A 25982-nucleotide genomic window follows, 5' to 3' on the forward strand; every position below is an offset into this window, starting at 1 on the left:
CATTGTAAGTTCTGACACGCCCGGGTGCTCACAGCGACCTTGTTTATTTTGCAAATTTATGAAAATGGTGGTATGCAGTCGCTGCGTGCTTTAAAACGTTCGAGTATAATAAGGACCAAAGAATAAACTCGAAGCTTTTACACCGGAGTAAGATAGGCCGGAGCACCGACACGAGCGCACCGCAATCAATTCAACACATGCCAGTAATTTTGCACTAACGTCACATCCTCAGCCTTTCTCTGTGCCCCAGGTGCTTCTCTCGCTATGCGCCTTTTGCACGCTTTATCGCTACTAGCCCCCTTCCTCACGCACATTCATGCCGCCTGTGCACATTGCTTGAAACGAAAGGCTGTTTTCGGAGAGGCGGAAGCCTTCTACCAGGACCTCTGATCATGTCGCGATGCAATCTATCAAATGCGCCACTAAGTTCTTCCCCATTGAAGCACCAACCGCGTGCTCTTCTAAGCAGAGTCGGCTCTCCTCTCCATTTCAGTTCGCGGCGCCCATTTTATTTCGTTCTTACTCTTAGCTATAAAACATACAATCTCAAGGCATGGAGAAAACTTTCGTGTGGTGGCTATTCGTTGCTTCACAGGACTCACTCAAGAAGGACCCGTTCAGCACGATCGGCTCCTATGACTCCGGGATACCTGTCAGTTATTGATGCTAGCAGGACTGCCACCGGTCTCGGGAGCTCTTTCAAATATGGTGATGTATATTTCTTCGCATATATTATTATTTAGGAAATATTCTAAAAATTCTTAAAAGCAGAAGTTTCTAGATGTGACGCCGCTCACGCTTCATGGAATAGTATTTGGGCGCGCACTAGATCTAGCGTTCCCGCTCTGTTGGTTGGTTAACAGTGAGCTGATGCAGGGGGATAAATGCTGGACTTCTAAGAACGACAAAGGGTGAACACATGGGCATGAGAATGAAATGACTCTAAGCAAGGTATTTCACTTAAAGGGTCAGTCTACTGAATTTTATCGACCATATTTTCTTTGCGGCAACCGATAGCTCTTTACTCAAATTACAGTTTAGCCAGCTGTGGTGCCAAGGAGTGCGGTAGAACATTTTAAAATAGAATTTATTAATGTGAGAACACATCTGTACGAGATGGTAGACTCATCTGGCAACCATCTGGCTTTCCGCCGCGCGGCGACAAACATGGCGGCGCCCGTCGAAGCCGGACCTCTCGCTTCGGACTGAATTCTCGTTGTTGCTGCCTTTTTCAGTGCGTTCACTGGCCATAAATGGGGCGCCTGTCTTTCGCTTGGTCTCATCTCGCCTATAAGAAAACATATAAGAGATAAATTTGCTTTATTTTAATAATTAGAGTGACGATTCTGCCGCTCCTAGGCTTAAGTGGAGAGTCGGTTTGTTTACAGCAATGGTTCCCGTCCTGACGACCAGATGGCGCCACTATAGGCTGAGTTTATTTTTGCGTCTCTGCTAGCATACGCTGAACTAAAAGTGGGAATGTGCCTGCGTTTTGCGTACGTGTAACTAAATAGTCTTGTGATTTACAGAAAAAGCGAGCGGTACGCCTTCTACAGTTTACTAGAATAAAACGTGCGTTTCTCTGACATTGGGCATGCAAATGGTACGTAGTACATTCACTTATGCTTCTGCAAAAAAAGACTACCACTTTATTGAACAAAATGAACGTTTGGGGTCGCCACCATGCATTTTTACGCGACTTTTAACGCCAAAATAAAATATAAATTCCTGCCTAAACCGGGCGCAGATCCCTCGTTATTGATGTTATAGGGGGCCAACTACCAGAAAATGTCATTATTTATACACTCATCTCGGTGAGTAGACTGACCCTTTAAGCCGACATAATGTTTCGCAAGGTACTAAGGTATACTGAAAGAGGCGGTATTCAACGGCTGCCTGCACAATTACTGGTATTTCAGCCTATAATGAACTGTCGCTCATAAGCACATCAGAATCTAAAGGCACGCCTGGCTTTCATTTGCATGTGGTAACTTCTTGTCCGAGATGAAAATCCACTTTTCAGAGCTCCCGCATTTTAACTGAGCTCCGCAGTGTCCAGCCCTCTTTCATGGCACTAATAGGCACATTCAAGCACCCTCCTACCAGCATTCCCTAAACAAAATCGCCATCCTCGCCTTAGACCTAAACGGCGCCTTCGACAAAGTTACGCAACGCGATTATTGGCAGGTACAAGTTGTGGGAAGTGAGTATAAAGCTACGTCCTCTCCTTCCCATGCGACCGCATCGCAAAGATTCCCTTCGGCGAAGCCTTGTCGAACACCCTCCGAGGACCTGTGTTTTGCGTCGACATTCATGTCAAGCATGCCTACGATATTGTCACGTTATAGTGACGGCAGTCCAGCGGTCAGGAATACAGCAACAAGGCTTGCAAACGAAGCTCTTTATTTGGGCTGACTTGCGCCCGGAAAAGAACTGAATCACTCGGCGGCGGCGTAAGCAACAAAGGTGCTCGTCAGTCGTCGAACTACGATTGCCCGCCGCTCGCGGCATCGCTCAATTTAAAGACAGCAAGGAAACTTCGAGATAACAGGTCCAGATCATCTACAGTAATCTAGAAAAACGTAGATGCAGCTCTTCATGGCTGTGATCAATCGAGATTAGTCCGGTCGCTTCTCGCGTCGCAAACAAAAATGATAACACCCCTTTCCTGCGGCCTCGAGCGTGAACGAACGAATACTACAATGACACGTGGCAATATTCTTGTTTAAGCGCTCCGTGAGGCCGTTGGTCTGTGGGTGATAGACTGCTGTTCTGCGGTGACTTGTGTGGCTGTAGCACAGAGCTTAGGTGAGCTCGGCCGTAAATGCTGTTCCCTTGTTCATGATGAGCAGTTCGGGAGCGCCGTAGCAAGGTATATGTCCGACAAAGAATTTCGGAACTTTAGCTGCAGTACTTCTGGGCAGGGTTTTTTACTTCGTCGTAGCGGGTCATGTAGTCTGTCGCGACTATGATCCACTTGTTACCGCATGTCGACGTTGGAAAGGAGCCAAGTAGATCGATGCCAATCTGATGAAAGCAACTGGCTGTGGATATCCTCCCATTCTCGACAAGTGGCAAACTTACGGCGTTGTCCGTCACGACACGTCTTGACATAGTGTGTGACGTCAGCGGACAGACGTGGTCAGTAATAATAGGCCTGTAATAGTCCAAGACTTTGAGCTTGTTATGTGATTTCTTCATTTCAGTGTTGTTCACACATTTATTCAATTCTGTTTTTGTTTATACTTTTTCTAATTCTGCATTGTTTGTAATGTTTGTAGAAGTATTAACGAAGGTCTTTTCTAATAGTTTATGTGTTTGCATCTATTTATGAAACCAGACCGCAGAAGCTCGGACCCTATCGCTGCACGGCAATGAGGATGACCGAGTTTGTATATCGTGGACCGAAGATGTAGACGTTTGCTTGCTTGCCCCCCCCCCCCCCTCCCACACGCACACACACAAACATGTATGACACCACCTGAAGCTCTGTACGACGAACGGGTGCATCACAGTTTTGACGCGAAAGTCTGGGAAGGCATACAATTGAAGGTGCATATGTCATTGGTTCGATTCCCTGTCACAAGCTAGCTTCCGACTTCACAAGCACATGTAAGCTAATGCGCAGTTAAATCGTGTGACACCACCCGAAACGATATACGACAAATCGTTGCGGCACAATTTTGGTACGAATGTCGGGAAAACTGGCACCTTATTTAGGTCGGCCAGTGGCGAGTATATATAGACAAACATGGACAGTATTGTCTGAAGTGGCGGTGCTCGGCTTGCTGTGTGCGTCGTACGTCCGCTTGATGACGTCGCCCTATCTTTCTTGCCATCTCTGGGATCGTCTGTACCATCTGCAAGTGCACACACACGCGCGCCGCCGGCTTTTCTTCTAATGGGACTAGTGATGCATTCGCATTAAAGACGTTTTTCACAATACCAAGCAGAAGTGTTTAAAAAAAGCGAAAAATCAGGAGGCGGAAGCCGAAAGTTGGTTTCGACCAAACTGTATAACGTCAAGGTAGATCGTCCTATGACGTCACGGATGCTGTCAGAAAATCTATCGCGTCCGCGTTGGTTGTCCAAATTGGCAACTGTAATTGAGAGCTTGGGTCATTGTTTGAAATGACCAAAAAGCAGCTCGAAATTTTGTCCTTCAGCAAACGCAGAGCGAATATCGAAGGCCGTGCGTTTAGAGACGTCACACAGGCAAAGTTAGTTACATGCAGAAATCTCACCGACTGAGGCAACGAAATGGGAAATTTTAAAATTAGTTTGCGAACAACAAAACATCACCCCACTACGAAATTTATCACAAAGTACCAGAAAACTGCGGAGAATGTACCGTGAAAGTTTCACTAAAAGCATAGGTATAAAAAACGTCAGAGTTGCCCTTGAAGTGTTTGCCAGAAATCTCGGTCGAGTACGAGCAGCTGGTCTGTTCGATTCAGAACTGGTTCTCTGCACCAATTCTGAAAAAGTTCCGTTGGTGCCGACGCGGTGTAATTCCAGTTTCTTGGTGCCGGTGCAGCTAGGGTGCCTCGATGCGCGCCCCAGCGGAGAGCGGGCGCGCATCGAGGCACCCTAGGTGCAGCGCGTCAGCAGCGCCACAAATCACTGCTGCGGAGATTTTCAATCGAGCGCGTGCACTCACGGGCCTTTTCGTCTGCTATCCGATTCTCGTGCAGGAGTGATCACGGTCTGTCGTGGTGTGTTGTGTTGCGGTGCGTCGCGTCTGTTTTTCGTGCCTCGTGTAGTCATGGACGACGAAATCGGCGAATTCATTTTTATGGAATTTTTGGAGTCGTCAGACAGCGAAGATGAGGAAGCAGACGTGGTGCTTTCTTTTGCAGCAACACAGTTAGTTCGGAAAGACCGCAACAGAATTTCCAACTACTACGAAAGCGTAGTAGCTAGGTATTTCAATTCAAGAGGCTGTTCAGGCTGTCGCGAGAAAGGGGAGAAACTTCCTTTAGTTGCCCATTGATGTTAACAAACAAAACGTCGGCTGCGCGCGTCGTCTGCTTACGCCGTCAAACACGTGCACCAATAGCCTGCACCTCCGTCTCTGAGGGTGCCGCGGTTCTTTGCACCGAAGCGGCACCACGACTGCACCGAAATCAATCGCGGACGGTGGTGCAGAGGGCGCTGTGAATCGAGCGCTTTGGTGCAGCGCACCGTGAACCGGTTCCGGCGGTGCAGAGAACCACGGCTGAATCGAATGTAAAACGCGACGACCCCCCCCCCCCCCCCCCCCCCCGCCCGTTTCGTAGTTCCTGACCGTACGTTAGGCCAATCGCCAATCATTAGCAATCTGCGAACTGACTTCTTGTGTGTAGAAATATTGTGCACTGTGCGAGGTCTTGACACATAGTGTACACATGGTGTGTGTGCATATATTCGTGTTTTGTACATGCCATTTACCCATACATTCTGTACAGCTTGAAGATATAACTGTGCGTAGTTGAAAGTGCATGTGTTTTGTTTGTTAAACAGTCCAGCCTACTTCCTTCGAAACCCGGGCAAGTCGCACGCCGACAAAGATGATGCTCTTAGGCACATGCGCTTGAACAAGGAGAAAAAAGATCATATGGAACTGAGCTCAAGGCCGTCGGGGTGCAGCTTCTCAGCCTTAGAACCTCAACCTGTACGAGTGCCGCGATAGAGCCGCCACAATTTGAAACTACTGCACCATTTCTGCTGCGCTTGAAGCTGTTGTCAAATTCTCAGTTGCATCATTATTGTTTCTTTGTGCTCACTGTATGGGCCAAAGTGTAACCGAGAAAGCAAAGTGCCCAGATGGTTCACATATGTATGTCTCTTTAGAGGTTGAATCAAACAAAATTAATTTAAATTCAGTCGAATATTTCACAGCGGAAAATTTTCTCCTTTAGAGATCTCAGAAAATTCGGGGCAGTCCTTGACTAGTTCAGTGATTACCGCTACAATGTTTGCTGGAAAGTGAACATGAAAATTGTTTTTTGATGAAACGAAATGGCGCAGGCTGCCTGATTTTTTATTAGGAGTCCCGCTAAAACCAGACTTGTCTTTACTATGTTCCCGCTTGCAGGTGCCAGCTGGCTTGCGTACACTAGCAGACTCAGCACAACGACCCAGCTTATCAAGTGGACGCTCTTCGTCGTACTGATGACTACAATTTACACATACCTGTACACCGTAAACCAGGACAGGCAGCCACCTTGGAAAAGGCTTCACGACGACCAAGTCAGGGGTGATCGCACCGCACATTCCACTGCACACCGATTTCCCCGAATCATGATGTGGAACAAATTCTTTAGTTCCTGGCATGGAAAGCTCGATGACACAAGAACCGGCGACGACATCACCAAGAACTGCAACGCTACATGCCTTGTCACCAACGACCGGCGTCTGTTGGCTTCCAGCGAAGCCATCGTATTTCATGCGCGTAATATGAACATTGAAGATTTGCCCTCGTACCGTCACAACTCCCAAAAGTGGGTATTCTACATAATGGAGTCACCATCATACACACTGTTCCCGAATTTCACTTACACAAAGCATATGTTCAACTGGACCATGACGTACAGGTCAGACTCGGACGTGTATGTGCCCTATGGCAGGATCGTTCCTCGCAGCGCCTCTGTGACCTCGAGGAAAAACCTGTGGGCCCTTTGGAAGTCGAAACAAAAAGCGGCTGTTTGGATGGTGAGCCACTGCACGACTGAAGGTAGACGGGAAGCTTTCTATATTGAACTGAGAAAGCACCTACAAGTTGACGTGTACGGGCTTTGTGGTCCCTACAACTGTTCCAAATCCCAAGGCAGTGAGTGTTACGAGAAATTTGAGCGTATGTACTTTTATATGCTTTCCTTCGAAAATCCCCTATGCGTTGATTATGTAACGGAGAAACTGTTCGAAGCGCTCAAGTATCACATTATACCGGTAGTGTTTGGCGGCGCAAATTATAGTAAATTCGCACCCCCGAAGTCATACATCGATGCGCTTGATTTCCCATCGCCAAAGAAGCTTGCTGAACACCTCATGGCTCTGTCAAAAAACTACACAGCATATACTTCCTATTTTAAGTGGAAAGAACGTCAAGATGTAGAGGTGTGGGACGAAGGCTTTTGTGAGCTTTGTAAAAAGATGCACAGTTCCTCAAAAATTGCAAGCAGCTCTTCGTACGATGACATAGGAGCATGGTGGGAAGATGGAGGCCGTTGCCGAAGGTGGGGCGTGTAGAGCCCCATCCAAGGCCTTGTATTACCTGCGGAGTGCTTATGCGCAGACGTGAGTGTCGGTTATCCAGGCATTCCAGGTTATCCAAGCGGGAGTAGCCAGTGCCCATTTTACTACGACGAGTGGGACAGAGCTTCAGAAGAAAGAGAAAGAGATGTACGTGTGTGCAAGGGGGAGGGGGGGGGGGGGAGTAACGTGCACACTTGCTGAAAACTCTGCTTGTTGGAAAACTGCTTGGTGTCGAGCAGGATGCGACATGTCCAAACTTTTCCTTTCAGCGAGAGAAGGTCAGTTTCGAACTTGCGGTTTGTTGATGCATAAGCCGCTGAATCCGTTATCCGCAACGCATCAGCACAACGTTGCTCTGTGTGGTTCTATAATATAAACGTGCTGGACAATCTTACGAGTCACCTAGTTCGTTTGAAATGTTTTGTCTTTTAAAAAACCTCTGAATGAAGGGACAGTTCACAGTTCCCTTTTTACAAAAATCAAGCAAGGTTGCAAACAGTATATTTTGCAGTGATCAAACTGTCGGAATTCTGTCACCGTTTTCTATGCGACGCTAGTTTTCAGGATAACCAAATGTTATGAGTTACTGATATCTGTTCTGCAGATTGATCATACATGGACTTTATTTTTCCGTAATCATGTCCAGCTGTTATTCCTCCTGAGCAAAAGATGAGCGCAGTTTGCAAAGTACAGGTGCGTATGCATAGCTGTCACCTGTGCGCACTTGTCACATGCGCTCCCAGACACCCTTAGAGCGTGTGAGGGGTCGCTGTTCCGGTCTCGAAGGAGATACCAACGACTCAGCGTGATCAGCTCAGCCAGGAACAAGCCACCGTGTTGCAAAGGGAGTTGTCGCTTGGCGCCCAATTTTCGCTAGTCACAAGCCAGAAAATGGGTCGCAGCAAAAGGTTCACACACACACACACACACACACACACACACACACACACACACACACACACACACACACACACACACACACACACACACACACACACACACACACACACACACACACACACACACACACACACACACACACACACACACACACACACACGCGCGCGCGCACGCACGCACACACACACACACACACACACGCACGCGCACGCGCGCACGCACGCGCGCACGCACGCACAAAAACTTTATATATCAAAGAGATGGTACAGAGGAATTTTTAATCATTCGTATCAACTCATTAAAAGCGATCACAAAGCAGTGCAACACGTACAATGTAACACAAGAGCGAGACTACAATGCAAGAGAAATCCCAAAGTGCACTAACACACGAGAGAGGCAAGCAAAACAGAACACAATTTGTTCACCGGGCACTGCGACAGTCCGAAGACCCGACTATCACGACGGGGCCCTCCCGAAGACTCTGCCTCGCTGGTCCGTTGCTGGGCGAGTGGTGTCGACCCAGGAGTCCTACGGCACGGGCTGACAGACAGCGCTACACGTCCTAACTATGTAGGGCCGCCGCGTCTGTTCGTTACTTCGCGCCAAGGCAGGCGCGCACATACACAGTACAGTTGAACCTCGTTATAACGAAGTTAAAGAAGCCTGGCGATTACTTCGTTATAGCAGTAGCTTCGTTATAGACCGTGTTTACCGAGATTCCATGGGGAATCTCACCCCCTCGTTATATCCATTATTTCGTTATAAACCGTTCTGTTATAACGAGGTTCGACTCTATTAACCGTACAACTGCTCTCTCACCCTCCAGCCGGGCGCGCGTTGCCATTGGCCAGGCATGGAGAGTGGTTTCCATTAATGCTTCCAGAGAATTCGAGTCGCTTCTTTCCGACCCGGCGCCTCCGCGCGCGCGCCAAGTAGAGAGGGTATCCCTCGGCACACACAAGTTAACGCCCTCTCCATCTGAAACAGGGGTTCGTTTCTCCAACGTTCTCGAGTCGTTAACGGTGCGCGTGGGTGTGTGATTCCTTTCGCGCTGCGTCGGCTATCCGAATAAGCGCCGATTTTTGTGGCAATAGCAGTGAAGTTATAGCTGTTTTTACTTAGCAAGGTGCAAAGCGTAGTGAATCAGTGGAAGATGTGTGGACCACAAGGGAACGGTCCTGTTTGCGCATTTGGTTTCTTGACATGTATACGGGGGAACAAATAGGGGTCAATCCGGTTTGTCCACTCTAAATGTCTGGCCTAAGGTGGGCAGTCGCCCACCATATAGTGAGGGGGCTCTTAAGTCCTCCCTTGTATGAAGAAAGCAGCCTTCCACTAAAAAGTAAATGCGGACGCCATAAAATTTGAATGAAGAAATCTAACACAGTCAGAGGATGTACAGTTCAATGACGCGAATTAATGAGAGGAAACACTTACGACGACGTAGAATGACCCAGAGCGAGGCACCAGAAGGCACTCTGCCTGCGCCCACGCCTCAAGGATCCGCACTGCCGTTCAAAAAGGATTCAAATCACGCGCGCGGCTGCCATGTCACGTGGGAAGTGGGAAGGATGGTGCTTCGTCCTGCCATGTGACCTAGCAGCCTGCGCGCGGGATTTGAACGACGCTGGGAGGCCAGCAAGGCGCAGGCGCTACGCTTTCTGTCTTACTGCCGTTTCGTAACATTTCGTACTAACCATTCCCTGTGGCACAAATGTGCATCTTCAAGTTGGTGACTCTTTCAAAATCAGTTCTCCGTTTGTGCTATAGTCTACTGCAGGAGGGACACCCGCATGGCTTGTTCCTAGAGGCCTAGACACTGTCGCTGACTATTTTAGTTTCAAAAGGCAAGTAATTGCAATTCAGTGGACTTTTCAATACAACTTCCTTGTAGAGGGGGCTCAGCAACCAGACACACGCAATGTTTGTCCTCATCTGCCGCAATGTTTGTCCTCATGCTACAATTTTACAAATTACGTGTATGTTGCATGACAACGAATTCCGGAAAAAAAAAAATTCTGCAGAGACACTCCAGACTCCTTATGTGTGGGAATGTGTAAGCATGGTCCCTGGGTGCATTGACACCAACCCATGCACGTGCACACCACCTACACATAAGCACACGCGTATGACACCACCCTGAACGCTTTACGACGAATGATTGCGCAACAAAATTGGTTCCTGAAGAAATTGGAAATGGCGCAGTAACTGTCTCACATCTCGGTGACCGCAGTCTGGGAACGTATACAATTGAAGGTGCACATGTCGTCGGTTGGAATCCCTGTCGCAATTGCTTGCCTCTAACTTGACGAGCATTTGGAAGTTATATTGAACGAGAAATCGTATGACACCACCGGAACGTCGAGTGTCAAACGGTGGCGTCAGAAAAATTTTCTATGAATGTTGTCGGGAAAACTAGCGCCATATTGAGGTTGGCCAGTGGGGAGTATATATGCAGGCGAACGACATGAGTATGATTGTCTGAAATAGCAATGCTCAGATACGGCTGCTTGATGACGTCGGCCTATTTTTCTTGCAATCGCTGGGATTTTCTGTATACCATATCTGTGAGTACAACAGGCCGTGGGCTTTTCTCGCAATGGGACTAGTAATACTTTTGTATTAAAAGTGCATGTAAAACCAACGGTGAGTGATAGTTACTTTCCGCACTTATAGGTAGACAAACTTCATTGCAACCACTCCATTATATACAATTTATGCTGTAAGATATGCACGAAGTTCTGGAGAACAGTGCTCATTGAGAAAACTATGTGAATACAGCAAGGCCGTAGGAGACCGCCTGACTCGTACGTTTTATGAGCGTTATAAAACAAAAATGCTGTGCTCAGAAATGTGAAGGGAGTACAGCGGAGGAATCTGAGGTAAGCTCTTTTAATGAGAACGAACAGCTTCCAGGCGTATGAACAGTGCTTGCGTCTGGTTGCTCAGCTTATTCTGCAAAGGAAGTTGTATTCGAAAGTATAGCGTGCCTAATATTTAGCTGGCGTGCGCGATGGCTGCTTTTTCGGCGCTCCTGCTCTTACTTGAGGAAAGCTCAATATTAAGCGCGGGCTTAGTAAACCTGTGCTCAGATTTCATATTTTCACAAGTTTGCTCAGTCATAAGCTGCAGGAGCATGGAAAACGCGGCCGTCACGCTCGCCAGCTGAAGATTTCGCCGGCTGTACAGTTGATTGCAGTTAACTCAATTTTATGAGTAATGGTTTCGGTTTGGTTTGGTTTATTGGGGTTTAACGTCCCAAAGCGACTAAGACTATGAGAGACGCCGTAGTGGAGGGCTCCGGAAATTTCGACCACCTGGGGTTCTTTAACGTGCACGGACATCGCACAGTACACGGGCCTCTAGAATTTCTCCTCCAAAGAAATTCTAGCCGCCGCGGCCGGGATCGAACCCGCGTCTTTCGGGTCAGCAGCCGAGCACCATAACCGCTGAGCCACCGCGGCGGCTTAGTAATGGTTTCCAGCAAAAAGCAACGCGGATGATCTTCTTGGAGTAACCTAACCGAAAGTGACGACTGATTTTGAACAAGCCACAGGCTTGAGGATGTACGTTTGTATAACGGGAAATAATCAGTGCGAACTGTTAAGAAATCGCAGTTAGACCTAATAAGTAGCAATGAAAGCCTCGCGCGAGCACCTCGCGGCCTCCCTAGCGCCGTTCAAATCGAACGCGCAATCTGCCTCGTCACGTGACACAACGAAGCTCCACCCCCGTGGAATTTTTGTGTGAAGACAAGGTATTTGGAAAACATTCTCTTTTATTCTTGTGTGCTTTGCAATAGTTTTAAGATATTGTTTTTTTAGGCGTATAAAGCTTGTCACAGAAACCTAAAATAGGAAATTATTATAACAATGGCAGCAAATTTCGAGCCAATTTTGTTACTTGCTGTTTATTGTAAACTAGGCCATTACTAGGCCATGCCACACACGAAATCTAGCCAACAGCAACTTACAAAGTTGTTTCCGCGCGTGAACGCGCAGCGAAGCACGTGTAAAGTGCCGCTGCGGTTTGCGCTGCGTATTTTGTATGCAAAGTGCGATGCGACGGTGAAGTGGACGGCGCTTATTGGACGTGCGGTATGTATACATATCTTTGAGCAAAATTGTCTCTACGCGTTGTCATCGGGAACGGAAGCGAGCTGCGGCGCGGCCTTTGTCATGCGTTTCAAAAAGTCATGCGGCTATGTCGAAGCGGCATGTTTGTACGGAGGTGCTGTTAAAGCTTCGCTTCTGAGCTGTTTACCTCGTTCTTGAGGGCTGAGGTAGGAAAAAGAAAAAGCACATGACTACAATTAAGTCGTTTTGTCCTTAAAGAGCAAACTTCAGGCATTGTGGCTCAGAGACTGCTGAAGGCTTATCATGGCCCGCCTACGCCAGGTAAGTCTCCTTACTATGACACTGGACCTCTGTTGTTAAAGGAGGTTATTTATGTATTTATTTACGGTCAGGGCCGTGAGGCGTTATAGAGGGGAGTGGGAATAACATACAAGTACAAACCACTAAAAACAGCAGCTAAGAAATTAAACATAGTTACCGGCAAACACTTTTATAAAATTAATAACAGCATTACGAAAGGCAGCAGTATCAGTAATTTTAGCAATATTGTAACGTGGCGGCCAGCCGAAGAATGAGACGTGGTGAATACGAAAAAGAGATGATTTTAATGGCCGCTGGCCTAGCGGGAGCGCTGCGTCCCGCGCCACTGCCAGCTTCGTCTTCGTCACAATATCATGGGGAAGTTCATTCCAGTTGACAAGTTCTAGTTCTAGGTATGAATGCATCGTGAAAACATCTTGTGCAACTAGGAGGGATCCAGACTTTGTGGCGGGGACCAGTGTGTGCTGAAATATGCGTGCCGAGATATAAGACGACGCAGTTTGAAGAGTGATGCCATTAATGTAGTAGGTAGACTGAGTAGTAGGTAGACGAGAAATGGGCAAATGCTTGTATTTAGTAATGTTCAGCTTCATATTCTACAGGTTACACCAATCCAGCACCTTGTAATTTAGCAGTAAGTAACACAGCCATCAGCAAAAAGACAAATATATAAATGAAAAAGAGGAGGGTCCCAAGAACGGACCCCTGAGGCACACCAGAGCAAACAGGCGAAGAATCTGAATAGACGTTATTAGCTGTTATGTACTGACTTCGGTTTGAAAGAAACAAATGCTAACATGCAAGTAATGTGGAACCGACGTTAAGGCTTTTTAGTTTAGTAAAAGAAGCTAACGATAAACTTTGTCAAATGTTTTAGAAAAATCCATGAATATGCAGTCAGCCTGGGACCCGGAATCGAGAATGCATTGCAAGCAATTTGTGAAACATGAGCTGCATTTTGGAAGGAAAGGGTTTACAGAAACCTTGTTGGGCATTACTGAAAAAGCAGTTGGATTCCAAAAAAGCAACTAGATGAGAGTAGATGACATGTTCCATGATTTTACATGGAATGCTGGTGAGTAACACTGGGCAGAAGTTATCAGGGCAGTGTTTATCGCAAGACTTGTGCAGTGGAATCACCTTCCCAACCTTCTCGTCATTGGAAATGCAACCTGTTTCCAGAGACTGGTCAAACAGTTTGGTAAGGATCATTGAGCTGTACATCTTTGTATTAATCAGAAATATGGGATTAATGTTATCGACGCCAGAGGATGAGGGAATATTCAGGTTTTCAATTATTCTCGGAATGCCATTTGTGTCAAAAAGAATTAAATCTATGGGAAAAGCATCAAAAACAGGACATACATGATTAGTAAGGCAAATATTGCCAGAAAAATCAGTAACAAAAACACTATTACAAACAGTAGCACATTCATTAAGTGGAATAGAACATCATCAGAAGATATAAGTATTACTGAGGGAGTATCTTTCTTGTTCAAAGTATTCAAAAACTGTCTAGGGTTATTGATCAGTAGAGCACGCAAGGTACTCTTAAATAAGGAGTCCTTAGCGTTTTTCAAAGCTAGTTTGTAGTTAGCAGTTGCAGAAAGGTAGGCGTCCCATCATTGTTGCGAATTCAGTGATTTCACCGAGCGAAACAAACGCTTTTTTTTTATTGGATAGCCTTTTCAGAATGTTGTTATACCATAGTGATTGGCTATTACACTGCAAAAGTCTTAGTGGCACAAATGTATTAGTGAGACGTTCAACAGTGTCCTTAAAACATTCACAGTTAGTGTGAACAGAACGCTGTGAAAATTCTGGTAAATAATTGTTAAAAAAAAAGAGCTATTTCACAATTAATGGAATCGTAGTCGGCCCATTTCTAATCTCAAATAGACTTGAAGTGGCTGTGGCGATTAGGAATATGAATTTTTATATCGAGATGAAGCAAGGGGTGATCACTAAGAGGTAAGTACGAGATAGAAGGAATAACATCCGGAGCGTTAGTTAGTACAAGGTCCAATGGCGTGGCTCAAGTTGGTTTAATAACTAGCTGTGACAGGTTGAAGTCTGAACAAGTTTGTAAAAAGTTGTTGCGTTCAGTAGAAAAGGGGCGAGGATAAGGCGATGTATTAGCCCATACGACACTGGGATAATTGAAGTCACCAGCTAGAAGGATTGGTGCACCTAGATAACTTACTGAGTTATCTGTGAATCATCAAGGAAAGTGGCACACGAAGGCGGGGAACAGTTGCTATGCACAAAATCAGCTCTCTGAAATGAACACAAAGTTCAACCTAAACCAACTCCAAAATGTTAAGAAGGTTAATGTGTGAAGACACGATATTATTGGCGATGGCTATTAATGAACCTCCTCCACTTCTGTGACCTCTATCAGAATTATAAACATTGTAGCGCCTCTTCCAATCGAACAGTGCCTTGCTCTCTGTCTTAGCAAAAAGCCATGTTTCTGTCAATAATACAACATCGGCATCACGTGAGTCGGTGACAGAGTTGAACTTGCCGCTTAGGTATACTTCTTAATGTTTGTAAAATGAATTGAAAGTGCTGGATTATCTCCCCCTTATTATCTGCCCCTCCTGCATAGCTATGGCAGAGCATGTGTCAAGTTAGATGCCATGTGATTAGGGGCCACTAAAGATCCCGGTGGGCCAGCTAGCTATTATATCTGTAATAGCTATAATAGCTATAATAGCTATAATACAGCTAATAATATAATAGCCATAATATATAATGTAATATATAATGTAATAGCTATAATGTAATAGCTATAATATAGCTATAATATCTGTGGTTACTAAACAGTTTGTTATACCTCGAGCAGCTTATACTTCAAGTCATCCTCCTTCGCTAACTGCAGAAGCTTCTTTCTAGCCACACGTGTCTGCAAAGAATAATCTTCACTTCCATTCGCCTTTTTATTGGCAGACTGTACTAGGATTTGTTGTTTTGTTTTGAAATATCGGAACTTCACAACAGTCGTGCATTTTTCGTCCGAGAACACACCAATCCTGTGTGCTCGTTCAACCATGGCCTTCGTACGAGCAGGAACCAAAGCATCCTGAAACAAGGTTCAATAATTTTTCTTCCATTCCATCCCACGTTTCGGACAAACTGTTGGGTATGCTGAAGAACAGAAGATTGTCCCTTCGCTGCCGGTCTTCCAGCTCAGCTTATCCAAGACATAACTTGTTATTTTCATTGACGAGCTCATCGGCTAGCTCATGCAAAGGCCGTAATTACTCTGGAGCCACACCGCTGGCGGATGATTCAGATTCGACTGCTGACAGTCTCGCGCCAATATCGGCAATATTCCTAATCATTGATTGCTGATTTAGTTTTATTTCATTTATAGAGGCTTTTAAGTGTGATTGCTCTAACTCCAATTTAGCAGTCCTTCAATTAATGCCTTCTGATAGAGTCAACATGTCACTAAGGTGTTTCTGCAGAGAATTTTCAGCAACGCTGTCTTAGGATTACGTGACAGCACCAGAGCCTGTTCCAGGGCCAGGGTTAAGGTCAGCATCCCCCGACATCAAAAGCAGTTTCTAGAAACATAGTATCTAGAAACATCGAAGCACTGGACAAGCAAAAGCAACAGCACTCCCGGGCGCACAGGAGCAGGTACATATCGGTCGATTTCTTAACAAACATGGAAACCTTATTACCATCCTGCATGAAGAAAAATGGATGCGTGAAACGTGCATGACGACGCTGTCCCCATGCCCACTGAAAGGCGCGGGCCGCTGCGATTCGTTTTTATCCAGGTGAAAAGGTGGTGTCGTGGACGATGTGCAGGGCTTGTATGATGGAGCCATGGTGTAGCAGGGTTGTCAGAGCTCTCCGTATTCTACACTGTCGACTTGAACATTGACAATCACGGGCGCAGCCGAAATGGTATCAGCTGGTGGCTTAAGTCCCGCATTGAGTTCAAGGGTTGCCATTATCTGCACGAAGAAGCGCATGCTGTGAAACAGCCGTATAACGATGCTGTCCGCTCTCCCACTCAGCTTGACCATTCAGCCATTAATTAAGTCATCCGCAAAAGTCAAGCCTGGCAGGTGGCTGTTCTTGTCCAGTTGTGTTGTGTTGTAGTTCAGGCCGAAACTCTTGCCTGATTTAGGAGCTAATGCTCCAGGTCAGCCACTTGCAGGGTGTGTAGGATTGGTGAAAGCTGGCATCCCTTCTGAAGCCCTGTGTGAACATGAGTCATGCCTGTTTCCACATTACCAAAGCACATAGAGATCATGTTGTCAGCATAGAGGAACTGTATAGTAGAACTCGGTGCTGATGGCATTCCCAAGGCAGACATGGGGTTGGACATGGTGACATGGGGGACGCTGTTATAAGTTTTCTCAACGGCAAAAGAGCAGCAGAGCAGGATGTGCAGTCTTTGTCAAAAGTTTAGAGCCCCGGGGGTTTGCTTCTAAGCCTCGCAGTGGGACTTCTGTAACATTTGGGGTAGTCCTACCCATTGGAGAAGGCAGGACCAGAAATCTTACCTTCAGCAAATTTCGAGTGCTGGTGATGCATTACGAACCAGACAGTGGGCTTCAGAAGCAAACACCTTGGGCCCCTAACTTTTGGCAAAGGCTGTAGCTTTCCTTCCAGGTAGTTTCAGCTCAATTGTAGAGTACGAATATGTTGTCTTCAAAACGCTGACCATATCAGGATCCATTTTGAATTTCCATTAGCAGGCACTTATACTCAGCTGAGGTGCTCAGTCAGTACTTAACCCTTCCAGGGTCCAGTTTAAAAAAAAAAAAAAACTTTCTACGGATTTGGAATGCATAAAATGTGTAAAGTCGAGAAGGAATTGTAAAAAAAATTATGGAACAGTATTTTGGTGCCAGCATCACTCAGAATTTCAAAATGTTCAGTAGTATTTTAGAGTGTGGTATTCCTTGAAAAACAGGTCTATGCACTGCACCTTATTGCAGTCTGCACACATTAAATGCGGAAGAGTCATCGCTGTTGGTGTAAAGAAAACGGGCAGTGCGTTGGGTCATATCGCCGCTTTGCCGTGTATCAGAAAAACTGTAAGGAAACTCAGTAAACAAGGAAACCGAGCATACATTGCGAGCGTCAGTGATAAACAAGCTAAGAGCAGTGTCAATAAAGATGGATATCATCTTCTGTGGCCCCTGCAAGCGAATGTTGATAAAGATAAAAAGCAAGTTTCGCGTGCCTCCATTGCGATCATGCAGCGAAACCAAAACCACAAATAGGCATTGCTACAGATCTGTTCGTACTTCCACAAGTTCTGAATTGGCCATTTCTTCTTGTTTTAGCTGTCGCTTGTGTATCTTCAGCATGCTTTCAATACAGTTCCATGCATTCAGATGCGCCTGTCCATCATGCGACGCTCGTCACTTGTGCACGTTTGCATTACTTTTGACAACGACTGACTTGCCTTGTGTCAGTTGATGATGGCAGTGTCAACTAGAGGACGAACTGTCGAGCACGACTATGCATCATACCTGAGCTGCGACCATCTCTGTCGCTACGATACAAAGGTAGCGAGGTGCGGTTGCGACCCAATGCACTTGACTGTGGGCAACTATGTGAAGGGATCATCACACTGGCCTGAGGTTGACTTCTTGGATATTTCTTTCTTGCCACGAGAGCTAGCAATTTAACGAGAGAGCAAATGAAAAACATGACGACACTCAAGGTTAATAACTTTGTTGTAAGCGGTTGGGTACAAGAGCCGTTCATCAGACACATTGTAAGCAATGAATTGGTGATTTTGACTAAGGTTAATCACTCTCAAAGCCTCTCTGTCACTCCTCTTACACTGTGGCTGCTGATGAACGGTGATGGCCGTGTTGTGTGGGGTCATTGTACTTTGTATGGCTGGGCTCGGTGAGGTGTGCTCGCATACTTCTGCACTTGTTTTATCTAGAAATGGCACTGTTCATCTATTAACGTGGCACCGTTGCCAATCTCGGCGACACACTTTTCATCACCAGAATTGTGCCGCCTTCAGATTGTCCCTGGAGTGCCAAGTGCTGCGCATTGCGTGCCAAGAAAAAAGGCTCCTCCTCCAACACAAGAGGAATGGAACTCGTTTTCCAACGGAATGGCTGCCAGTGGCCGTCACCCTTCTGTGTGTGCTACCAACCCAAGGTGAAGTGATCTGTTCATCTCTGAAACTGCTTAGTGCTGTGGGTCGCACTTACTTGATCTTTACAGCTAAGCTGCTTTGAGAATGGACGAAGAGAGCCTTGTGCAGATGTGCAAAGATGTAAAGATAGAGATTGGTGAGTGTGAGGAGGTGAAAGATTGCAGGTTAAGGGGGGACATGGGTCTTAGATAACTTTTTTTATTTATTGACCAAATGCAATGAAACTGTACAGACTTATTCAGTTTTTTCTGCTGATTTCAAATATGAAATTTGTTTATTTCTAGGCCGATTAGTTCCTGATATATTAATAATATCTTGCCATTGTCTGCTCAAACAATAGAAAAAAAATGGGCCACCAGAAATTTAATTTTAATATGTTGGTTCATACTACAATGTGTGAGGAATGCAACGCTGGAAGCAGTTTTCAGTTTTTTGTCCGTGTGGACAAATGGGCATAATAGTTAGTTTTCAAGTAAGTTAACCAGACATACAATGCCAGAAAACACGACACACATGAAACTAACTACTAAGCCCATTTGTCCACACGGACAAATAACTGAAAACTGCTTCCAGCGTTGCATTCCTCACACATTGTAGTATCTACCCACATATTAAAATTAAATTTCTGGTGGCCCATTTTTTTTCTATTGTTTGAGCAGACAATGGCATGATATATATTAATATCTCGGGAACTAATTGGCCTAGAAATAAACAAATTGCATATTTGAAATCAGCAGAAAAAACTCAATAAGTATGTGCAGTGTCATTGCATTTGGTCTGTAAAAAAAAAAAGCGTACATTAAAGGTATAAGAAATAAACGAGGCGGCATTTGGAGGAAAGGAAGCTCTAACTTAAGTATTGAAATGAAAAGAGGAAAGAGACAAGAGAAGAAAACAACAAGAGGAAAAACAAAAAGGAAAACAGAACAAAGCCCTCGCGAAAAGTACAGAAAAGAAAGAGAGAAAAGGAGATAGCGCTACCCGTGCTTTGTCGTCTTCGGCCCCACAACCGACGCTGGGTGGCGCTATATCCTTACAGAAGGCCTCCTCTTCGAAAGTTTTTTTCCAAGGGACAGAACTCAAGTCCAGGAGAGCGACCCTAGTCGTGTTCGACGATCGCACCACAGAACACCACACCACAGCGCGCACACTACATGCCACACACAATACGACGGTTGTCAGTGTTCAAAGCGTACACAGACATTCGCACACACAACACAGAGAGTACATGAATAGCCAACGTAATGCGTCCATAGAGGGGCGAGGAATCACGGAAGGCTTAAAAAGTAGGTAGCGGACTCTCAAAAGCAAGCATGAACAAACACAGACAGTGCCAACAAGAGCAAGTGTGGGCTCATGCTTTGCTTAAATAGTCTGCTCCGACATTGGAGGAACCCTTGATGTGCTCCACATGGAAAGAGTATTCTTGTAGCAAGAGACTCCATCTGAGCACGCGACTATTCAAGTGCTTGGCCTGCGCCAAACACTGAAGCGGTTGATGATCAGTTTGAACGGTGAACGTTCGGCCATATAGGAAGATGTGAAATTTGGCTACCCCCCATACGAGCGCTAAAGATTCCCACTCTATGGCAGAATATCTTGTCTCTCATGGTAGCAACTGCCTGCTAGCATACGAGACAGGATGGAGAACACTATCATGTTCCTGCTAGAGAACTGCCCCCAGGCCCGTACCAGAGGCATCCGTACATAGGACAAACTCCTTGGCCAGATCAGGCGCCCGGACAATGGGTTTCGAGGCTAGGGTGTATTTAAGCTCTTCGAAGGCCCTTTCACGCTCCGGTGTCCAATGCACATGGTTGTTTTCTGCTTTGCGGGTGAGTTCCACCAATGGTTGGGCCTTGGCAGCATAGTAAGGGATTAAGTCTCGGTAATAGCCGGCCAAGCCGAGGAACGACCTAACCTGCTTCTTGGTTTGCGGTTTTGGGGTGTGTGCAGGGTTGCCGTTGGGAATTTTTCAAAAAGAGCCAGAACTGAAGCTAAAAGTAGCGAAAAGTAGCCACACCACCTGATCTTGGCGCCAAATTTGTAGCCAAGTAGAAAAAAACCATTATTATAAGCCACTTTTATTAATGAACAATAAATAATATCATTTTGAATCAACACAAAAACACACGGAGAGCGCGGAATTTTGGGCCTCTTGCTCGGCCTTCAAGTATCAGGTACGTTGCAAATAAATAATAGTTCAGTCCGCGTAGTTTATCTAGAGTAGATAGTGTTCTTGCCGGAGTAATTTTGGCACATTCTATTCAACAACTCAGCAGGAACGTTAAACGTTAAACGATTTTTCTTGGAGTCGTAGCCCAAATTTGATTCGCAGAATTGCCATAAGCAAATCCAGCTTCATTTTGTTACGGATCTCTCTTTTCGTCAAGTTCACGCAAGAGAACACGCGCTCTGCATCAGCATTAGAAATTGGAAGGGTCAAAGTTTTCAGTGCTCCTTGCGCCAGGTGTTGAAAAGGGCTTTCGCCGCAAGTGTCCTTGTACGATGCCGCTGCGAGCCGGAAAGTCAAACATGATGCGCGATCAAGTGCACCGCTAATTCTCTGCTGCTGGCGTATTTCAGACTCCAGTTCGTTGGAGGAATGTATGCGTCGAGGACGCGCGCGCGCATCAAGGCGACCAGGAGAGCGATGAGGACAGCAAAGCTTGGAAATAATTGTTCTTTTCTCTTCTTGCTTGCTATTGTATATGCAATTGCAAAAAAAAAAATGGCTAGTAAATACGCCAAAATAGAAGTTCAGAGTAGCCAGAAAGTAGCCAAGGAGCCAGCGTGAAATTTTCATCGCCAGACGGGGTCGAAAAGTAGCGAATTTGGCGCAAAGTAGCCACCAACGGCAACCCTGGGTGTGTGCACTATTAGAGACAATTGAATCTACTGGCCGAATCTTGCCTCCGCCTAACACATGTCCCAAGAAGATCACATGGTTAGTGCCGAGTTCGCACTTCTGTGGTTTCACAGTGAGGCCCGCTTCTCTGATACACTCAAACAAGAGACGGAGGGTGTGTATATGCTCCTCCCACGTTGCAGTGGCGACCAACACATCATCTATATAGTGCACCACATTGGGCAAACCTGACAGAAGCGCCCTCATGAGGCGGGTGAAAATCGCTGAGGCGGTTTTAATCCCGAAAGGCATGTACCGGGACTGATAGTGGCCAGACTGCATTGAAAAAGCAGTGATGGGTTTCGACGCGTCATCCAGAGGAACCTCCCAGTAACCCTTAGTAAGATCCATTTTCGAGAAATAGCATTTAGTGCCAACCGCTGTAAACATGACATCAGTTCTCGGGATAGGCTCGGCATCATCTACCAGGACGCTGTTAATTCAACGAAAATCTATGCAGACCCGGTACGTGTGGTCAGGTTTCTTGACCAGAACCAATGGATAGTTGTAGGGTGATTAAGAGCGCTTGAGTACTCCTAACTTTAACACGTCATCAACTTCCTTCTCAACAACTTCTCGCAGTGCAAAGGGTAAAGGGTATTGTGCGATGTTAATGGGTGTACTGCTGGTTAGCTTCAACTGACACTTCAGCAGATTTGTACGGCCAGGCATCTCGGAAAAAATATAGCCATGGGACTCCAACAAGGTGTCAAGATCTGTCATCTGTTGGGAGCTTAAACTCTCGGCTCGCTTGACAACCGCAATGCCGGCTCCTGGGCTAGCAGTGAAGGATGGTAGACGGGTTTCCGACTCGATTTGCTCTACGACCACGAAGGATGACGCCTGGAGGGTAGTTTCGGGCTGGCGCTCTTCATAGCGTTTTAACATATTAATATGAAAGAGCTTCTTCCCAGAGCCAACATCCAGCCAGTAATCATAGTCGTTCTTCTTGCCGGTGACTACAAACGGCCCTTTCCAATGCATGAGAAGTTTGTTTTATTTTTATTTATTTATTTAATACTGCAGATCATGTTATAGATCCAAGCAGAACAAGTACATATTAGGTAACACAGATACACGGGCAACAAGTAAAAGAAAAAAGAACAATAAAAAAGGCGTGCAGGATGACTATGCGCTTATATTTTATCGTGTCACAGAATTCCACTCGCTGATGGTACGCGGGAAAAAGGAAAATTTAAAAGTGTCACTTCTTGCAAAGTACGGGGTAGGTGAACCGGGATGATGGTGATGTTTGATGTGTGTAGCTAAAAACGATAAATAGGGTGCAGGATCAAGCGCCAATTTGTTATTTATAAGCAAGGAAAGAAATCCTCGTTGAATATTTTTTCTTCTTGCTTCAAGAGGTTGGATACGGTTAGATTTCATTAGCTCAGATGGAGAATCAAAAGGTGAAAATTTAGAATAAATTTAGAAGTTTGAATTTAGAAGAAGAAAATTTAGAAGTTTGTTTTGAGATGTAGGGAGTAAAATTAGGGCCCGGTCTCCCACCTTCAACTGCCGTTTTGAGGTACGCCTATCATAGTAGAGCTTTTGTGACCACTATGCATTACCTAAAGCTTGGTGGGCAAGCTGTAGAGTTTTTTCTAGCCGCTCCCTCAAGTCTAGCCGATAGGCATAGTCATTGATTTGACCTGTGGTCCAAAGCTCTTTCAAAATCGCTACCGGCCCCCGTACCTGACGGCCGTAAACCAATTCGAAGGGAGAAAATCCCAGGCTAGCTTGTGGGACTTCCCTGTAGGCACCTGTAGGCAAAGAGGAGAGGGGCCAGGTAACGGTCCCACGCCTTGGGATGCTCCTGGCTCAACTTCCGTAACGTGTTTTTCAGGGTTCCATTGGAGCGTTCCACCAGCCCATGGGTCATAGGGTGGTAGGGTGTGTACCTCAGATGCTTAATAGCTAACGCATCATTTACTTCTCTCATCAATGTAGATTTGAAGCATGAAGCCTGATCGCAAAGACCTCTTGCGGGAATCCAAAGCGCAAGAACATCTCCAGCAGGCCTTCTGCCACAGTGGCGGAGTCAATGGCATGTAGAGCAACCAACCGCGTCAGGATACCTGGTCACAAAGTCTACTAACGTGAGTATATATCTGTTCCCTCTAGATGAGGTTGGGGATAACGGCCCGATGATGTCGACTGCCACTCGCTCAAACGGTGTAGAAATGAGAGGCATCCGGCCTAGTGGAACATTGCTCACCCTTCACTTCGGGACAGTCCGTTGGCACATATCACATGACCTGACATATCTCTTAATGTCAGCCTGTACACTGGGCCAATAAAACTCACTGAGAACCCTAGCTATCGTTTTTCGTATCCCTTGATGACCCGAGAATGCACTCTCATGCGCCAACGTGAGGACTTGCGTGCGTAAGCATTTCTGTACCACCGCTTGCTGAACAACTCGGCCGGGACACACTTGGTATGTTCGGAAAAGAACACCGTCATCTGTATGAAAAGTACGGGCGGTCTGTCCCTTGCCAGGAAAGGTTTACCCCAACTTCCTGCGACACACCTCTAAGGTCGGGCCTTCTTCCTGCTTGAGGCGAAACTCCGGCCGTGACAAGTGGAGTGTGTTATGAGTGGGGCTTTTGCTACTCTCTGAAACCTTCGCCGTCACCGTAAGGGAAGGAACATCGACCGAACCCGTCATGGCAGGGGAAGCTGCCTGATCAGTTAGAACTGGCGGGTCGACCGAGGATGGAGATTTAGCGCCAGGGACATTGCCTATTATGATGTCGTACATGGGTGTAGACAAGCACCGCGCGATGGCCTTACCGAGAAGTAGGGTGTAGAAGTCACCACTTCTGCTTCCGGAACTTCTACACAGGTCCCATTGGCCAAGAATAACGTAGCCTTTTTCCCTGTAAGTGCCGCTGCCGGTACAAGGGACTCACGCACAACAGTGCTGTTGCTGCCTGTATCCCGTAATACCGAACTAGGCTGGCCAAACACCTCGCCGTGCCCCATGGGCATAGCAGCTTCCACAAGTGTGGAAGGGCAGACTATCTCCCCCAACTGGCCCTCTATGCGCGTTACCTCTGCAGGGTTATCGGGACATGAATACCGAGGTGTCATGCAACATGCGGACGCCTCACGGTCTCCTGGTCTCTTAGCTCTGCGTGACTGGGCATCATGTCCTACCTCGCGGCACCAGGTACAATACGATTGCTTCGGCTTTGTCCGACAATCCGACGATGCCTTGTGCCCAGTCTTCTCGCAAAGAAAACACCGAAGGCGGGATTGTGGACCTGAATTCTCGTCCTTGGCTTTACCTTTCGTGTGCTCCCCCTTCTCTTTAAAGACCAACAAGTTATTTTGCCACTGTGCTTCGAGAAAATGATCGGCAGCCTCCGCCAGCTTGCAAACTGTCTTGCCCTCCCATTCACGTAAGAAGAGGGCTAAACGGGAATGACTATTGTTCACGAATTGCTCGCTCACGACCATTTCGCGAACCACCTCAAAAGTGAGGCCTTCTCTCCCCGCATGTCGACCCAACGGTCAAAGAAGCTAAACAACCTCGCAGCATATTGCGAGGCCGTTTCACCATCCTGGGGCTTGCTCTGGCGAAACTTTTCTCAGTACCCTTCCGCGGTGAACCTATACCTCTGCAGCAAGGCAAGCTTCGCTTTGTCATAGTCCACAGAATCCTCAGGCGAGAGCCGACCAAAGACCCTAAGTGCTTTGCCGCCAAGGCACAAGCTCAACGCCATTGCCCACTTCTCTTTTGGCCTACCCTGTCCCGTGGCCACTTGCTCAAACCTCCTTAAGTAGGCATCAAGGTCATCCCGCGCTTCATTGTACTGTGGTATGAGGCTGTGCAGGTTAATGGAGCTGGCCGGTGCGACGCTACGCTCTCCAAGGTCACTTGAAATATTTGCGCCACCCTCCATGAGCTTTATTTGTAGCTGCAAATTCCGCGCCTCTAACTCCAAATGTTCCTTCGCAGCCTCACGCCCCTTCTCTAAATTCCGTGCCTCTAACTCCAATCTCTGCTTCGTAGCTTCACGCTCTAACTCCAATCTCTGCTTCATAGCTTCACGCTCTAACTCTAATTTCTGCTTCGTAGCTTCACGCTCAGCGACTCTCTCTTCCCGTGAATTACGAAGCTCGTCCTCCACCCACGCTCGCAACTCCACACCGCGCAAGCCCATGCGCTCGCCTAAAGCAACCAACTCTGAAGTGCTCATACTGTGTCTAAATTAACATAACAAGCACACAAATAAAAACCGGCCTTGTCCTGTTGTGGATGACAAATTTGTGAGGAGGTTTGTGGCGATAAGTCAATCCCGGATATATAGAACCCGGATATATCGAATTATTGCCTATATCGAACAGATGTAGAATCCCCTTGGGAATCTCATGCAAAAGT

At 46.5% G+C, this 25982-nt stretch overlaps 1 protein-coding gene and 1 long non-coding RNA gene across 2 annotated transcripts in view; both read left to right on the forward strand.

The window, feature by feature from the left end:
- Nucleotides 1-582: 582 nt before the first annotated feature.
- Nucleotides 583-7364, forward strand: LOC149370547 (lewis-type alpha-(1,3)-fucosyltransferase-like). The gene is made up of 2 exons (XM_089583655.1): nt 583-708; nt 6077-7364. The coding sequence occupies exons 1-2, from the start codon at nt 636-638 to the stop codon at nt 7228-7230; spliced, it is 1227 nt and encodes a 408-aa protein (XP_089439781.1). The 5' UTR covers nt 583-635; the 3' UTR covers nt 7231-7364.
- A 4748-nt stretch (nt 7365-12112) lies between these two features.
- The window catches only part of LOC149370548 (uncharacterized), a 191759-nt gene continuing 177889 nt past the window's right edge, over nt 12113-25982 (forward strand). The window contains exons 1-3 of the long non-coding RNA XR_016285851.1: nt 12113-12233; nt 18530-18686; nt 23543-23691. This is a non-coding gene — a long non-coding RNA (uncharacterized LOC149370548). The remainder of the gene's footprint in view (nt 12234-18529; nt 18687-23542; nt 23692-25982) is intronic.

Source organism: Amblyomma mixtum, chromosome 1 (assembly GCF_055824585.1).
Source record: "Amblyomma mixtum isolate Tamu chromosome 1, ASM5582458v1, whole genome shotgun sequence".
Classification (NCBI taxonomy): Eukaryota; Metazoa; Arthropoda; class Arachnida; order Ixodida; family Ixodidae; genus Amblyomma; species Amblyomma mixtum.